Here is an 18,441-nt window from a genome sequence, read left to right as displayed (position 1 = left end):
TGGCGGCCGCGCGGTGCCGGCCCCGGTAGCCCCGCGCGGCGGAGCGGCCTCACCCGCAGCACCGGGCAGCTCCGCAGGCTGCGGGAGCCTAGCCGCGCCGCGGTTGAAAATGAACGCGTGTGAACGCCCGGCTCCTGCAGGGAGCCATGGAAGCGCCCGCCCGGTGCCCACCTCGCCCCCTGCCCGGGCAGCAGCCGCACGCTGCCGCGAGAAGGCGGATCCGGAGGCGGCGTTGAGCGGGCGGCGAGGAGCAGCGGGCTGCGCTGAGGGGCCCGGCCCGTGCCCTCGGGCCCGCCGCCAGCGCCGGCGGCCAAACCCGGCCCTCCTGGCGTGGGAAAACAACCCCTTCATTCGCGCTCGCCTCCGAGCGCTGCTCTGCTGCCCTCCCATGTAAACCGGGGTCACGCACATGGAGTAGAATCAGAATCATCAAGGATGGGGAAAAAAGCCTTTAAGATTATCCAGTCCAACTGTGCCCTCAGCGCTGCCACTGAGACCCCTAAGCCACTAAACCATAACACTCAGGGCCAAATCCAGACCCTTCCTGAACACTTCCAGAGATGGTGGCTCCACAACCTCCCTTGGCAGCCTATTCGAACACCTGATCACCCTAAAAGTGATTATTTTTTTTTTCCCTAATAATGGTAATCTCTCCAGAGTCATCATAAGGCCTTCGGTAGATTCTGTTAGTTACAGTACAGCCAGACGAGGCTGGCAGCCCTGGTTGGTTTTGCACCACTGTTAGCAAAACATATGATATAAATGCCATATGCTAGCAAAACGTATGATGTAAATGTTAGCAGAAAAAAAATCAATTCAATAAAAAAAATCTTAAAACACATCAGGTAACTATTTTAAAGGTAGGTTTTAGCTACCAATTATGGAAGCACCAACCCTAATAACTAGTTGCATTATGGAGGGAAAAATGCTTTATCAACTCAATTATGTTCATCTTGACATCAAAGGTGTATTATTTGAAACTACAGTTGCAATGCTGAGCTCTTCGGCTGGGGAAGTTTTTAAGTAAAAGTAACTTCCACTGAGATGATTCATTTTAATTTAAGGTATGATGTACACTACCAGTAAGAACAAAATACCTTTCAACTTTCAAGGTCAAAATCTATTGAAGAGGTGCTAATTGTAGGCTTTACATCCCACTTCTAAAGGAGCAGTGACAACATGGTCTGAAAAAAGCACTTGCATTGACATCTCATGATTAACGACCTGTCACCTTGGCTTTGTTTTTCTTAAGCAGCTGAAGAAACCAAACTCAGTCTTTGTCAGTTCATAAGCAGCATTTAACAGAACTAAATTTTAGCATTTCAAATTAATCTCACAACCCATAATAGCATGCCACTTCAAGCTAAAGAGCATCCTTGCTTCTTTTGAAGCTTTTGAATATAACTTTGAGTGCTAATGTAATATAGATTTGTCAATATATTTTGAGAAGTAAGAGTTACAAGTGTTGTCTTATAGTAAAGGCTCCAGATATTTGCATTCAGGAAATTAAGATGACAACAGGCAGGTTAATCGTTTGAGATTGCCTAGTACATAATTTCTGACCTGCCCCATGTAGTTGCCATGTTAATTGAGTATCTCCATGGTTACTCCATGAAGTATCCCACTACAAGTAGCAGTGACTGTCCTCCGAGACAGCGCTTCTGTTAACTTGTACGAAAGCAAACTAAGAACCCCTCCAAGACACTCATGACATGCTCACAGTTATAATGCCACAATTTCAACACAAAACTGATGCACCCAACAAGAAAAACATTTAGTTACTTTGTTAAAACAGGTAGGTCTTCCTTTCAATATCATATGCTATCATTAAATATTAAAAACTTAGGTAAATATTTCATGGAGAAAAAAACAAAAGCTGTAGGTCCTAATACTGTTTACATCCACATGTTTGGACTTCTTTACGTTGTGAAAAGTTTTGGGGAGAAGAATGGGAGTTCCTGAACATTATTGAGATTGTTCACAATTGAGACCTAAATATCTGTGACGAAGTCTGCATACTAAGAAACATTCTGCGTTCATGTGTCTCACAAGAAAAGAAGTCAAAAGCAAGTCTACTCTATTGCAACAACAAAAAAGGTTCATCTTTGAGGCTTAATTTTTTTTCACATTATGTACATCTAGCAGTATTACAGCCTGTGATGCTGCCAGGAAGCTGGGAAGTGCCACTTCAGCATTATACAAGGACTATATCCATCCTTGAAAAATATATTACAGTTTCTGACATATCCCACACGTGCAAACAGTGGCTGTTTAATAAAAAATGCTCAAAGTACTTTATTTACAACTGCTGGTAAATGTTGTTTCTTCACAAATCCAGTCCTTAATGTGAGCTTGATTCACAAGAGTATTAGGACAGCCTTAATATCTTCAGGAGGCTGCATTAAAGTGTGTAACAAAGGCATTATCTGGCAAACCAAAGCACATTATTAAAATATGATTGTAGAGATAAGTCTGAAATTAAAAAAAAGGTTTAGCTTACAGTAAACTGTTTTAGCCAGTTGTACTCACAAACTACAATAATATTTGTTTTATTTCTTTTAATCTTTAAAAAAAATCTTGCAGTGAAATGCTCGTCTGAATTTCCAGTAAGCAAACATGTCTTGCTCAAACAGAATAATTCCAGTGAAAATACGTATACAAACCAGAAAAAATATACACAAACAATCCTTAAAAGTCGCAGTTAGAATCTATTTTTTTTGAAAAGTACGTGAAAGGATATGCTGTACTGATAGGTTTGGAAAAGACTGAACACTGGTGGTTGTTAGCATTTTCTCGTTCTAGTTCATAGTCATGAAAATACTTCATAAAGGCAAACAAACCTTCTGGAAATAGGCTTACATTCAGGAGAGCAGAGTTTCATGAGTGTTTAATGGCAACTTAAGCAGCCCCATGCCCAAGGCGCTCTCCTCCTCTTGCTGTGTTACCAGGTTTCAATGCTGCACAGCACAACCTTAGTGTTCTGCATTAACAAAAAGGGGTTCCTGCCACCCAGCCACCACCACCTCATCCCCTTCCTGTCGTTTTTCCCATGAAATTCTCATCATTTACCTCCTATCCATGGCCAAGTCAGACTTTGCCTTCTGTAAGTGGCTGTCAGCAGCAGGCAGCCAGGAGATTATCTCAGACCCACAACCGCAGACTGACCCATACCTGGATTCATGTGGGAACTGATTCAGGTCTGGAATAACCCAGCACATCAGTGATACAGATTTCACTAATTAAACCAGAGGTGGTTGTTCTGGCACAGCCAAAAGGGTAGAACAGGTATGGGGTACATGAATAGGTACTCCTGCTTTCAGTACTTTCTCTTCTCCCTTAGGCTTTCAGGGCTAAAAACTAATGATTTGATAAAGGGAACTGGTTGTCTAGGTTTTGATTACTTATTGGGTTTTATAACAGGCAGCTGCAAAAAAGCATACATAACTTCTGTATGAATCCAGAAGCAGTCCACAATGCTGGTTTTAGCTGCCTTTCTATTTCTTCAGAAGAATTGAAGGCCTCTGGAAAGCTTGGAAAAATTAAAAGGTAGTAAATACATTATATTCCAGGAAGTACCATCAATCAGTTGGAAGCAAAAAAGGGAGAATTCACTCTAATGACATAAAACGGATAGGCCTTAACCTGCAGTTTGTTTATATGAACTTCAAGTTTGGTTTAGTCTTTGGGATTTTGACCAATTCAGCTTCCTCTCAATGGATCCCATGTGCTACATCACTACCAAAAGCAGCAAAATGTATTTTAAACATAACAAGGATACCTATAACTGCATGGTTCACAGATTAGAGATTTATTACACAGAATTTTGTTGAAGCTACTTTTCAGATCATGACAGCATTTGAATACTTGCTGCTCTGAAGTGAGCGTCCAGATTCTTCTAAAGTATTGTTTTATAGTATCCTTCTCAAGATGCATTTGTTTAAAGCTTGTCAGTGTTGAGTAATGCTACTGAAATCTATTACAAATTTTGTTAATCTCATAGGAATTTATTGATACATTATAACAAGAGACATTTTTCTGAGCCATATCATTGATAATATTTTAATATGGACAAAGCTTTCTATAGGACTTCAGTTTGGGTCAGAAAGAGTTAGTATATGATCCTTCTGCCAAAACAGGCTTCTCCACTGCCTGCTTGCCTGCTTTAGGTATAACTTAAACATCCCTCAATACACTGATCATAAATTAGCTTTCATGGAAGAAGAAAACTGGTTTCTGGTAAGACAGACTTCCATTTGATGTAATCAAATCTTTTGTTGTCTTTCATCTGGAAGTCAAAAACTCACCAGTGCTTTTACAGTCCTCTACAGAGATCTTGTGTGACTGGAGTCCAGACAAGGGAGGGATGATACTGGAGCTTCTCATTTACATACTTTAAATGGCACATAATTTGTAAAGCCTGTTGCAAATTTCATCTCCACATCCTTTCCATCCATGCTTTTCAACTGATAGCAGATAGAAGCAATCACCTCATCTCCAAATTGAATTCTCCAGAGGAACACCCAAGGCAAGTCCACCTAAAGTTCAAATGTTATGTCTGTCTCTGTGTGTGTTTATAAAATCAGGTCAAGTTTAAAAGAAGAAAAATGATACAGTTTTCCCAAAGGAAATAAGTGTTCATTTAATTTTATAATTCTGAGCATGTTAGGATGTAAGAAACATAACTACATTTTCAAATTACCTTAGCTCAGCCCTGTCTTGACACTGTGCAATTATGCTAATTAAGGAACTTTGGTTTATGGGAGTCTTAAATTATATTTCACTGATTTTTAAAGCACTTGAATTTAACCGTGTCATGCCATCCCTAAGCAGCATCCCTACCAATATTCTACATTCAGAGAAGGGGTGCAGCACCACAGCATTTTAAGGTTGACATGAAATGAGGCTTCTATGATTGCCCTTCTGCTGATGCCAAGTTCTGCATTGGCCCTGATGTTCTCCTCTCTGGATAACCCAGCTCAGGAGGACTGATCTAGCCAAGAAGAAAGCTTGCCTCAAAAAAGACTTTACTCCTGAACTCCCAGGACTAGTGGAGGAAGGCAGTGTAAAACAGTGACAGGATTAAAACCTTTGATCAGTTTGAACTGTTGTGAATGTATACTCAGAGCATTCAAGAAAATCAGGTTTAATTTATCCTTCAGGCAAAGACAAAGTTAATTCATTTTCTGACCATAGCACTCAACTTATCTCAAACCTGCATTTCATCTTCCATACTTTTCTTCTTTAATACCTTCCATCTCAAGAGCATGTTCAATATTCACCTGCTATTTTCTTCCTTCAGCTGCACTACTTTGAAATAGTTAAAAATATTAATTGCACATTTTCCAGAGGGGTTTCCCTTCCCTTTTTTTTAGGATTCACAGAGATCTTCAGCTGTTTCTGTTTTCCTGTCAGTGACTGTTTTCAAAGCTAACTACTCCAGTAAAGGTTTCACTGCTAATGTGGAAGCTCTCACAAGTGCCTCTATCCTATCTACTGGAGGCTTCACATTTCCAGAGACATTTTGTGAAGTAAATATCTAGTTTCACATTGCCTGTAAAAGACAGCCAAGAAACATGTGCACTATAATTGGAATATGCTGTGAAGCAAGTTACTATTGGAAATCTTGGCTCAGGCAGGCAAAATGCCTTGTTAGGATTTCTGCTACAGGACAAAGACTCCACTCCTCTGCATTGCCAGATGCAGCTACCATCAGGTTGTGGCCTGAATACAGCAGAAGGTGGAAAACTCTTCCCTATGTCTTTCTGAAGGACTACTGCAATTTATTACAAGGCAAAGAAGACACCCCATTTACTTCTAAATTATTTCAGTTATGTTATAGCAAGCTGTCTGTGCTGGAGAATAAAGACATTTCAACAATGAAACTATAAACAGCTAAAAAAACCACAGCAATAGCAAAGTTTGAATTTCATTTGAATTGATTCAAGGCTAATGTGCCAAGAATTTCAGGAATGCTGCATATATTACAGACAAGTAAGCTTGCCAAGACTCTCTTGGAAATTCTTCTTCAAGACTACGGGTGAGAGCAAAACAGGGCAAAGGTAATACTCAGTGAGGAGCTGGCAGTTAATAAACAGATGTTTACATAGTTATACAATTTTGGATCCTGGCAAGAATATGATGATTTGTTTGATAACACACTTAAGCATAATATGTTGGGTTGTGAAATTTTATTCAGACTCAGAGCCAAAAAATCTTATCAAGTGAAAGCATGTGGCAGCTTTTCAGGTTGGGAGGAATTAGTTACAAACTTTTGTTTTACAGGAGAGCTCATATACCTTTTTATTTTTAGTATTACTGCAACTTTCATGTAAATGGAGCCAAAAATACAGAGGATTTTGCTTCCTTTATGTCTTAAGAAGAGGGGTCTGAGGTCACATTTTTAAAGCTGATAAAAGCAATTAATGTAGCATGCTTCTATTGCAACTATGGGCTCTATTGTAAAGACCCCTAACTTTAAGATAGACTCAACTGGTGAATTGAAAGACTAAATCTGTTTTCAGATGCTTTCTTAGTCAAAGTTAACAATAAGACTGCAGGGTGAGGAATAAAAACTGCACACACATTTTATGTAAAATATAGAAACTTAGTACACTTAGAAAAAATACCCAAATTTAACAAGGTTGTTCTGACCTCATTCCCCATCCAGCTACACAAGGTTGTGCTAGGACAAAGTAAAGGTGGGAGCAAGTGCTCAGGAGTGCCTCCATATCACTACTGATGACTATCAAACTTCAGCACAAGGGAATTAAAAAACAAACACACATTTCACAGAAGGCTCCTATCTGCCCTGAAAATAGGTACTAAAATATTATCCAGCAACATCACCATGTTTAGTAGCCTCACTCTAAATAATAGATCACGTATTCAGTTCACGCATCACCGAAGGTTGGGTACAGCCCCAACTGAAAGTGACAGGAGTGGATATGGGAGGGACAAACCCCACAGCTGTATCATATCAATTGGGAGAGTATATTCCTGCAGCCTGTCTCAATGGGAAGGTTGAAAGGGCCCTGAGGTACCCCTCTGTCTCCCAGTAATTCAGCAGCTAATGTCAGCTGCATTCTGTGCATCTGCAACGAGCCAAGAAGCACCAGAGGAGGATTTCATTTAAAAAGAGTGGAAAATCATGTTGTAGGCCCTCCTCCCCACCATCTGGCTACTGGGGACATTCAGTACAATTCAGCATGGCAACTGCCTATTCAGAAGGAAGGGAAAAAAAATTTCTCGTGCAAGAAAAAAATTAGGCAGTTCCCATTCCATCTTTGAGGGCCTCCAGCCTAATCCAGATCTGTTGAGGATTTCTGAGGATAAAGCTCTATAATTAGAGTACAGAAACTGGTAGTGATAAATCAGCAAAAATCTTGTTTCCTATTTGAAGTTCAGGCTTAAAGTAAATTTTAACCCTGAATTCCCTATATACTATTTAAAACTTGACCAGAATATTTTGATATCTAATGAGAGACATGGTTTTTATCCTACTTCTTTCATATGTCATATAATAAATTTAAGGTCAGAAGATTATCTTAGGTTGTATTTAAGATATTGTTATGAGAACATATCTATCACATCACATCAATATATTGTATATTTTATGTTTATATGATTTCTATTATATCTATGATTTACTTAATCATAAATCTGCTTATCATTAGTTTATCTGTTATTATGTTCTACCAAATAACAAATCTATCCAGCCATATATCTATGACTTATTTAATATGCAAAAATAAAACCATACCAAGATGTAAATGTTTCTGATTCATCAGTCATTCACCTGTGGAAAATCATCCATCCAGTGAAAAAACAAAACAATCATTGAGAGCCTCTGACATTGTAGTAGCAACATGGATTAATCAGAAATTACTTACGTGTGTATGCATTGAGAACCAAAATCATGATTTTGCTTCTCTTGGAGTTGCAAAACAGGACTCCTGGAGTATTTTCTTCATTAGATACAGATTTCAGTAAGCCAGGTGCTTTTAAGGATTCATCTTTCATGTCTCCCACAATTTTCACTCCAAATTGTTTTCTCTTTTTGAAAATTTGATCTTTGGTTGTTTACAGCGTCACATCTTCAACATTTATGTACAGTGATGCTGTTTTTCTCTTCCAGGGACAGATTGTAAAGGATGTAGAATAAACTAACCTTGGTGTTGCAGTTTTTCCTGTTTATAAGGTCTGTTTTATCCAAAACCATAGCCTCACTGCACTATCTAAAGAGAGAGAGCTGGGTTTGAATAAATTAAGCTTTGCATCAATTCAGCTGTTACATCCTACAAAGTGTAATCAAGATACTGCTTCTAGGGTCAAAGCATAAAGAATGCAGAACTGTAGCAGAGAAGCTGAAAATTTGTAAGGAAAAATAAAGTCCATTTTCAGACTTGCCAGAACCTCTAAGACAGCATTTCCTTTTGCAGTTTGTAGCAAAAGGAATACCACCATTTCCTCCACCAAGCCCTAGGTCACCTAAGAAGTACATCCACACCAAAGAAAAAACCAAGTGACTTCATTTTCACAATTCTGCACACAATGGCCTCTGATCCCAATGGGAACTTCTTAGCAAATATTTTCTGATGACTTTCAGATGTATTGCAGGTATTCAAGCTTCACAAGCACTTCTCTTTAAACACAACTCATTTTTCTTTTTTTAAAATATATTTAAGTGATTTTGAAGTAGCCTAGTCATTGGTGACAGTAATTCCAAGCAACCTTTTAAAATAGCTGTGGCATGACATCCTGTCCTTCCATGTGAAATTAGCTCTGGCCAAACACAGAGCCTTTTGCAGCACTGTAACTGAAGGAGCAGCTACGTGAAATTTGGTCAGGTTTAAAAGTTTCCAGCAGCAATGCCAGCACTTCTGAGTCCTATACATAGGATGGTTGCAAATATTATTTTATTTTAGCCCTCGGTGAAAGTGCCATGTGTTACTATGAAATACGACCACTATTATTAAGATTACTTTTACTAATTCAGGTTCCCTGCTTTGTCTTCAGGGCTGGGCATAGGCTGTAGCTGCCTATAACAAACTTCCTGGGAATGCAAAGCAAATACCATAAAGAGGCTTGACATGGCCTGAATGCCAGGGGAAGGTCAGAATCCAAAGCCTGGTGCCTATAACACTGCTGTTTTTAAGCTTTTGTAGTTCCTGGGCTTTAATATCGTATTGTTTGATATTACAAGCTGGTTCATGGAACGGTGCCATTGTATCAAAGAAGTTTGCCTGTGCTGAAAAAGGCTTCTAATCCTTTTAGTTGAATAGAAAATCTGGAAGGCATGAACTTCAAAACTTGAATAGAAAGGCCAAATGAAATTTCTCTGAAAAGAAATCAGAATTTGAAAGGGTAATTCATTTTTGTAGTGGTTGTGATTGACAATCCTGGAATTTCTAACACTCAAAAACATTTTCACCTAGCCTTTTTTAATGCCTCTTCAGCGGTTTCTGCTCTGATTATTTTTAAAATATGGTTAAAAAGTAGCACTGCTATATTTCTGTCTAATTTCCTGGGGAGAAACGTAAATAAGTATATGTGTTACTGAGTGCTCATGAGCACAGTAACTCTTAACTGTAGCACATGGTCCGTACATCTGATGATGCAAGAAGCTAATTTTGATAAGGCACAGCTGAGGAAATCCAGTTAAGAAAACAGGAACCAAGCATCTGTTTTGTTTGACTGTCTCAGAACTTTAAATGCTCCCTAAGCTTTGTTGCTTTGTTAAGTTCCTTGTCTTTTCATGGCATTAGAAATGCTAATATGAAGGCTCCAAACATTAATTGTAATCCATCTGTATCTGGCAAACATATTCTTATATGAAAAAGAGAGGAAACCATGGTATAAGACAGTTGGGTGTGTTTTTTTGGTTTTTTTCTTTTTTTTAGTTACAAATACTTTGTTTAATTTGTAATCAAATAAACCTTCAGAAATTGAATATATCTTAGTTTTCAATTTTTTCTCTTGGTTTTCAATCCTTGACATACTCGTGTTTACATGCACTTTTCTACCAGTTATTTAAATAAAGCTGTAAAAGTTGAGCTTAAGGATTAGAGAATAAGCTTTCCACTGCACAGCCTATTCTGTTAAGGTTTTTCATTTCATTAGATTTGAGAAGTGGCAGTCAGCCTGCCCCACTCCCCTCCCTTCCCAAGCAACACCTGTCTGCAGCAGCCATTCAGTCTTGATACTGGCCTAAGTGAAGAATTGTCAAAACACAGAATGGTTTGGGTTGGAAGGGAGCATAAACATCATCTGGTTCCAACTTCCCTGCCATGGGTAGGGACACCTTTCACTAGACCAGGTTGCTCAGAGCCCCATCCAACCTGGCCATACCTGACTGATGTGATACCTATGTCACAAAAAGTGCCTGAATGAAAAACAGTATTTCAGGAAATGTACTACAATCCTATTTAAAATGTCAGTGGTGTGAAATTTCTTCAGAAGATCATCTCAAACTTAGACTCCAAAAATAAATGAGCATTGACCATTTAGATTAATACTTTTACAATATATTAAAACAAGAATTTGAATACAACATTATGCAAGACCTGCCACAGTTCACAGCTAGATAAGTTCTATTATTTCTGTTTGGAAAACAGTGGAGACTCAGCCTATGATTGAAATGTGACATGGTGATTCAAAAAAGATGTTTGTCTGAAAAGGCAAAACATTCAAGCTTTGATGCAACTGATCTTAATTCAAGCAGAAAATCTGCTTAGAGCAAAAAAATAAAGAATCTATACATCCTTGGAAAATTTCATACGGTCCTGACAGGGATTTCTATATGACTACAGGAGAAAGTCTAGCACAAAGCCAAATTGGACCAAATGGGGATTTGTTCTGATGCAGTCTCTCAAATATTGATTTAAGTGAGCTTAGGAGGAGCTAATGTGACAAAGACTAAGCTACCCATCTCTATCAGAAAATTTAGAGTTTTCCAAATGAATTTGTGAACTGCAAGGAGCTGTTAGATCATAGTAATTGTTTTGACACAATGGATATAAGTATAAAATATTAAACAACACAATATCCGTCAGCCCCAGAGAATCCAAGTATTTTAGATGCTGGAGATACCACATCCCAGGGATACACAGCACTCAGAGCCTTTTATGCTTCAGAACACAAATAAGAGAAATTAGGGAAAATGTTTCATTAGGAAAATTAGTCAAGCCTCTGTTTAAGCACAAAAATCAGAGTGCCTTAGTCATTCAAAGCATGCAGCCTTTTTAAAGTGTCATCTCAAATTTAACATATACATTAGTTTTTAAATACCAAAATAAAAATACCACCGTTGTAAACAAAATTAACTGGACACGATAAAGCCTCTGCAATGAACTTTTCATTAACAGCTATACAGATTTCTTAGCTGTCCTAGCAGAGTAGTACTGTCATTTGTAATACATGTATTTCATAGAGAACTTACACTGTGAACCTGAGGCACCTACACTAAATGTATCTTTAGATACAGAAATCTTTAGAAAAGCAAAACAAAGCCAGAGTGCCTCTTTTCTTTTTTCTTTTTTTTTTTCTGTAAGCCAGCAGTAGCACTTGAACTATCACCGCTATAATAAAAGCATTGTCACTGTTACAACACCAGCAACCACAGATGCCATCTCTGCTGAGAGGGACATCTCTCCACACTAAGAGACAGCATCACTTCCAGCTGGAGGTTAACCTGTGTGGAATGGGAAGTATTGTTCATCTCAGAGCAGAGATCAAGTGCCAGCTATTTCAGCAAAAGCTGCCAGATCTTTCACTGGATAAAGCCATGTCCTCTTCAGACCCTTTAGCTGCATCCTCAGTATCTCTTCTCCAGGCTAACTAACTAGATGTCTGAAGTCTTTCCCACTTGGAAGAGCTGATCCTTGCAAAAGTCGTAGATTGCCTCACGAAATGTGTACTTTAAAATGCCTGTTGTCCTGTAATTTCAGGGATTTTTGTCAAACATATGTCAGATTCAGTTACACTGATGCTGCTTGGCATACAACAACTACCTTTACAGACAAAGTTGAACAGTGCCAATTTGACTCACCTAACGTAGATTTTAAAGCTGTAAGGAATTACTAATTTCAGTCTGACTGCATACGTAACAGAGAACTTCTACCTGTAAACTGTGCACAAGGACAATAACCACTATTTCATCTGTATAAAGTCTTTTATAAGCATTTCTAACCACAATTTCAGAGTATGGGCTGACCACGGAATTATTACAGACGTTAAATACAGTTTGAAACCTTATATCCTATTTGCATGCAGCTTGTGAGCTTTTTTCTCCTTGATTAACGACCCATCCTTTGTGAGCACTGTCTTCCTCAAAGATTGTGTTATATCCTCAGTTACTTTGAGATAAGACCTTGACTTGAACAGGTTTGCCATTTTTGGGGAAAACTAAAGATAAGGCAAAATAACAATGCACTAAACAAGTAAGCATCTGATAAGCTCTGTTAGGAGAGCATCCTCACAACACAAGAGGATCTGTACACTGCTCCTCCTCAGACCTTAGAAGGACCTACAAATCCTGCCCATCACAGTTACAACAGAGACTTGAGGAAAGGCAGCTTAATGCCACTCAGCATAGATGCTATTATCCAACTCTACTCTCAATTCAGTCACTGCTTTTTAAATTAATTTGATTGGTAAACTTGAGAAAGACAAATATGTTCTAATGGCAATAGCTCTCTCATGACTAGGGGAATGTCCTTCTTGGTCCCCAGCAGTCTGGTGCCCTCTGGTTGGCTGACTTAAAAACTGACTGAGCTGCAGCAATCAACCACTACCAGGGATAAAACTGACTGAGCTGCAGCAATCAACCACTACCGGGATAGGAGTCAAGGATGTTCTCAGTTACCTTCTCCAGGGTAGGCTTTGGGAATTATTCTTTTGAATACTTGAGAGGTGCAAACACTGATGGGAGCTTTTCCAGTACATGAAATACTGGTGATTATTCTCCCCTGTGTGATCTCTTTGATGTAATGCTGCTCTTAAAAGCACTTTTAATGGGATGCCTCCCCTCTTACCAACCATCCTCATTTTCATTAAATGTGTGGGTGTTTCACATCTTTGAGACTCTCTATCCATGAGTTCTGCAGTTACTGGGGGAAAGGGGCAGATACCGCTCACTTCCTTCAAAAAAAGAGGCTAAGAAGGGTTCTGCCAGAGCAGTTGCGTTAATTGTTAAAGAAACATACTCTCAATGCCAAGCACGATGTACAAATCACTCCGTGCTGCCTCTGTTCTGAGCTCCCAAAGCTCATTTGGTGGGTTCCCAAAAGGACAAAGCCCCATCTGTTAATTCTCCTGTATAGAACCTCATTGATGGTATCACTCTTATGCATGAACTAATAGCTAGAGAAATTACTTTAGCATTCATCTTGTGGCTGGTGTGTAGCTGAGCAATAATTCTAAAGAAGTATTGGCTGGAAAGGATGTAAGAAACGTCTATGTACTGCTGGGATTCAGGAGGAAAGATGGTGGTTTCTCTGCATAAAATGTTGGTTTTTCCATTTCCTTTAGCATGGTCAAACACTCTGGAAACTGATTGTGAGTGAAAAAAGCATCCTGTAGTTTCTTCCAGGAAAAGATTTTATCTGAGTCCAGCTGGAATTTTCAACAGGAAGTCTATGCTTTATGGCCATGTTTTGGAAAGAGGTAACCTTACAATACTCTTGAAAAGTAATTTCCTCAAATGTTAATGAGATAGACTCTAACTAGCAGCAATGGCAAAAGAAAATAATTTCTTGTTTTGCCAAATGAATTGAAAAATGTTTTCAAGGAAAGGAGATAATCCTGCCAGCATAAACACCATTAAATAAGCCACATATATGCCTTCTATTGTTTTTTTATCTAAGCAGAGAGGCCACTTAAACATGTTGAAATAATAGGCCTTTTATGTTTGACAGGAAAATAAGTGGCATGTTTCATTTCCTTACTCAGACTGAATTAATATTAAAAACCTCATACCTTCCAAGAACTTAATCATAATCATTTTAATGGAAAAATTCAATGTATAGAATTAGAAAAGAATGGCTCTTAAAAAATACATATTCTCCTAAGAAAAAGCTATAGAGATCTAGATATAAGCCTCATTTAGCCAGAATTACCTCCTAAACTCAACTGCGTTGTTAAAATGTCACTTGCTCTCAAACTCTTACCATGTAGCCACAAAACACATTTGCATACCATTTCTATAAGGCTTGTTAAAAAGCTTTCAGATTTCTTCGCTTTAAAACATTCAAGTTTGCATTAAAAACAAGACAAAAATCTCAAAGATCATAAATAATTCCATTATTGGATCATACTCATACTCCCTGAAGTGCATGCTTCTGGGCCTTGTGTGTTCAGTCAGGAATGATTCCAGAAGCTGATCCAAGAAAAGAAACATTTAATACACTGCCAGTATTGAATTAGTCTTCTTAAACCATATTGTATGGTTTAAGAACCGAAGTGAGCAAGTTTATCCTTCTTAGTATAAGTCTGGATGTTCTTATCTATACACACATCCTTCTTATAATCTGTTTATGTCTTGGACTTCATGAAAATCCCTGGTAATTTCCAGAATCTGTAGTTTCTGAACAACACACATTTATTTCCCAGCTTTAGTTTTTACTGAGATATTTGATGTATAATGCTCTTACTGATGATCAGTTTCTAAGCAACTGGTAAACAGGATTTTTTAGTTGTCAGTTTCCAGAGGAAATTGCATCTCATTAAAGTGAGCATGCAAAGCTAACCTCAGATTGTAGCCATTACACTTATTTTAATGTTGTATTTCATTTAAAATGTTTGATCAGAGAACAAGTCTCCTAGGATGCATAGCTTTTCTGGAACACCACAGTGAACAGCAGTTCTTCAACAAGCCTCATTACATTCACTGCACAATATCAAGCAATGTAAAGAGAATGAATAGTAGCACCATATTCAGTTCATTTTATATCGATAAAGCTTTTTGTCTTGGGACTAACATGCTAATAACCACATCAATGCTTGTTTTGATTAAATGGATTTCTTCCAGCAGTGGAAGCAGCAGTGACAGAAGTATATTGCACTAAGGATATTCACATCCTATGCAAGCGGGATGATTAAATTTAGCATCAAGTTACAGGTTGCTCTCTAATTCAATCTCTTTCATTCAATTCCACCAATGAATGTTTAAGTTACAACTGGCCTGTGCATCCTCTGAAGTTCAGCTGTCAGGATAAATCTTGAACAACTCAAATGTTATTAGCCAACTAGCCCTGCATGCATCCTTTGCTTGTGATTTCTGTCTCTGTGACTGGACAAGCACCACTATGTGCATCAGACAAAATCTATCAGAACAGAACATGACAATAGCACAGTTATAATGTGCTAAGCTCTCTGGAACCTAAATTTAGTGCCCACTGGGATCAGAAAAGGGTGAATAGTGAGAAAACAACAAAAAACCCTCAAAGAAAAATGCATTTATCTACTGGTAACATTTATTAAAAGACTTTCAGTCAGTGTTAAGCAAACCATCCCAAGGACTTACCCTGCTAAATAAAAGACTGTGATCCTCAGAAATAAAGAGCTTATTTTCAACACCATGCAGGGCAGCTTCCAGAGCAAAACTGCACTCTGTGTTTGTAGAGTCAAAGCAGCAAGTGTTACTATGTGGTATCAGCCCTGCCAACATCTGACAAACCCAAGGAGAATGAACACGATGTTTCTTTAAGCATGTAGTGCTTGAGCTGTTAGCCATTGTAAAAACATTAGGAGCAAGAAAGAAAATAATGAACATTACTGTAAGAAAACAGGAAAAGCAGATTTCCCTCCCACCCACCCCCTGCCAGTTACAGCCCTGGCACTTTTTATTTCCAAAATATATCATGGCAAAGGAATGTGTCTTTTTTTCCATGATGACCTCTGATTTGGAGAAGTATGCTATTCAGCATAATTTAGCACACAGAGAACAAAGAAGTTTAACTGTTTCAAAGGAATGCAGAATGTCAGTTCTTGTTATAGCTCTTATTCTTCTGAATGCTCATCAGACAGCTTAATATCCAGCACATATTGGGTGAAAAGGAACAGTAACTCATCAGAGACGGCCTCATTCCAGACTCACCCTTTCTCCTCCCGCCCATGCAAAACAGCTTCCATTTCCTTGTGAATGAGCAACAGCTTCAGATTACAATTCAGTTCTCCTAAGGATATTCATGTTGCATTTAAGTCAAGAAATCATGATCTACCAAAACATTTAAGAATTCAGGTTACAAGCCCTACTGCCAAGACTGCAACCTTTTATTTAACACAGATTTACATGACAAAGGGCCCAAATACTGACCAGTGCCTACACCTGATCTTAGAAGAATAGAAATCTCTTAGAAAAGATAAAGCCTTTACAGAACAGAGAACAGCACAGCATAAAGCTTATGGCTAAGAGAAGAGTTAAAATAGGGAAAGTCGGTTTTGTTTTTTTTTTTTTTATTTTTATTTTATATACCTATTTAGAAATTTATTTTGTCAAATATATCCCACTTACAGAGAACAGCACAGCATAAAGCTTATGGCTAAGAGAAGAGTTAAAAGAGGGAAAGTCGTTTTGGTTTTGGTTTTTTTTTTTTTTATATACCTATTTAGAAATTAATTTTGTCAAATATATCCCACTTATCATAACAAGCAGATTCAAGACTGTGTTGAATATAAGGAAGTTTAACAATTTTTTTACACAGCTAGTATGGAGATGAGTGGTTCAAGATGAATTGCAATTACACTGAAAACAGCTCATGACAGCAGTGAAAGATGGGCTTCTGTGATCTTTAAGAGGCAGGTAATGACTACTTAAAGCTTCATGGTCTCAATGCTTTAAGTCCCCAATAATTTCCTCAGAATCAAAAATTATTTGTTCTCAGAGTAAAATTTTTTTCAAATTCACAGTGCTCTCATAAAATCCTAAATAGAACCATTACTCACAGACACTGACATTTAGAAAGCAGTGCAGCTAAACTTGTGATCCTCCCCTTTAAGATATGGCTAGATCACCCCCAGGGTTACAACTGAAGTAGTTCTTTTTTTAAATTTGCTTTTACCTTTTCTTGAATCCTCTTGGCTTTCACTGTCGATAGAAGTTTCCAAATTGCATGGACAGGAAGCTTTATAAAACAGAAGACAGATTTATGCAGCAGATTATCCATAATTTAGGCAATTTCTCTTACTGCTTCCCAGTTTGGAGTTCTGAATGCATGTTTTCCTCCTCTTCCCAACGACTCGTAGTCCTCGACTGTTGCACAATCCTTTTTTGCAGAGCAACTGGTGAAAACCAAAACATCAAATGCAGAGCCTCCAACAAATGACTAGTGTTAAAGTGCCACAAGGGCAGTGTGAGCTGCAAGAACTGAGGGGCAGTTCTACCAAATGCAAATCATTTCCCTGGCAGCCTGCTCAAATAGCTCTACTTCTGGTAAGAACATTCTGCTGCAAAAATCAAATAACAGTAACCAGCTCCTGATTTTTCCTAGCCCCCCTAATGCCTGATGCCTCTTAAAGCTTGTTCAGCTGCAGTAAAGAGGTTAGAAAACTGCTGTTTCCAGCACATTCACCCCTCCTCCTCAAACTGTATTTCACCGACTGCACTGTCTGGTTTCACTTTTGTTTCACACACAATCCTGTTATGTGGATTTCAGTCAGATTAATGCTTTCGTTCATTCCCTGCTTTCTAAACGGGAACTGCAAGGCACCAGTTACAGAGCATAACAGTGCAAGCTCAGATAAGCTTAGCTTGCAACCAGGGGCTTTGCCTTGAATCTTACCTGCAAACTCATTTCCTTTCAAGTCCTTACATTTGTCTTTATGACCCCTTCTCTACTTTGCACTTTTGATCAGCAGACAAGTATTTGTTTGGCTTTTGTAGTGGATGGAAAAGCAGCAAAGCACATTTCCATCAATTATCATCCTAAGTTCTTGAATTTGAGAGTTATGGAAGTTAGGGTGGATGTCTCCCTCTCTCTGTTGTTGACCTTTTATGCAGAGAAGTCACAGAGCTGGGTTCTTATTACAGTAAAGCAATCCAGTCCTCACTACAACTCCAAGTTTTTTAAGTCTTTCTTAAGGTATGTCTCCATGCATAATAAATCATTTTAAGGTCAGTCCCCACCCAGGCCATTCTATGATTCTATTATTTAGATCTTGGATAGTGCTACAGAATTTATCCTGAAGCTATTAAATACAGCTGCTAAAGACCAACCAGCCAGAGAATGTTATGTGCCTCCTGCACATCAACATTTGTGGGAGGCTAAAGAAATAATTTCTTTACCTTGTCAGCACAGTTTGTGGAAAGTAATCCATATGGTAGGGAAATAATACTGCTTTGCAGGACTCTTCTCCCACTCCTCCTTTTCAGGTCTCACAGCTACAAAAAAGCTTTCAATTGATTCAGGAAAGAATCCAAGACAGATTTACATGTTTGTTTTCAGT

The 18,441-nt window shown here is 38.4% G+C and overlaps 1 protein-coding gene across 5 annotated transcripts in view; it reads right to left on the bottom strand.

The window, feature by feature from the left end:
• The window catches only part of ATP2C1 (ATPase secretory pathway Ca2+ transporting 1), a 63,830-nt gene extending 46,406 nt beyond the window's left edge, over positions 1–17,424 (bottom strand). For 3 of the 5 annotated variants that reach the window (XM_041407751.1, XM_041407750.1, XM_041407747.1), the window contains exon 1: positions 17,058–17,424. Coding sequence is in view for 1 of the 5 variants with exons in the window: in XM_041407747.1 (XP_041263681.1) it covers positions 17,058–17,162 (105 nt within the window). In the remaining 4 variants the exon portion in view is untranslated. Of the gene's footprint in view, positions 1–171; positions 242–17,057 lie in introns of those variants that run through there. The other 2 variants (XM_041407753.1, XM_041407755.1) reach the window with 2 other exon arrangements.
• Between the last annotated feature and the right edge of the window lie 1,017 nt (positions 17,425–18,441).

This window comes from Onychostruthus taczanowskii, unplaced genomic scaffold, assembly GCF_017590055.1.
Source record: "Onychostruthus taczanowskii isolate IOZ18803 unplaced genomic scaffold, ASM1759005v1 scaffold28, whole genome shotgun sequence".
Lineage (NCBI taxonomy): Eukaryota > Metazoa > Chordata > Aves > Passeriformes > Passeridae > Onychostruthus > Onychostruthus taczanowskii.
The sequence above is the reverse complement of the archived record's forward strand: the minus strand, read 5'-3'. Positions and strand labels throughout refer to the sequence as shown.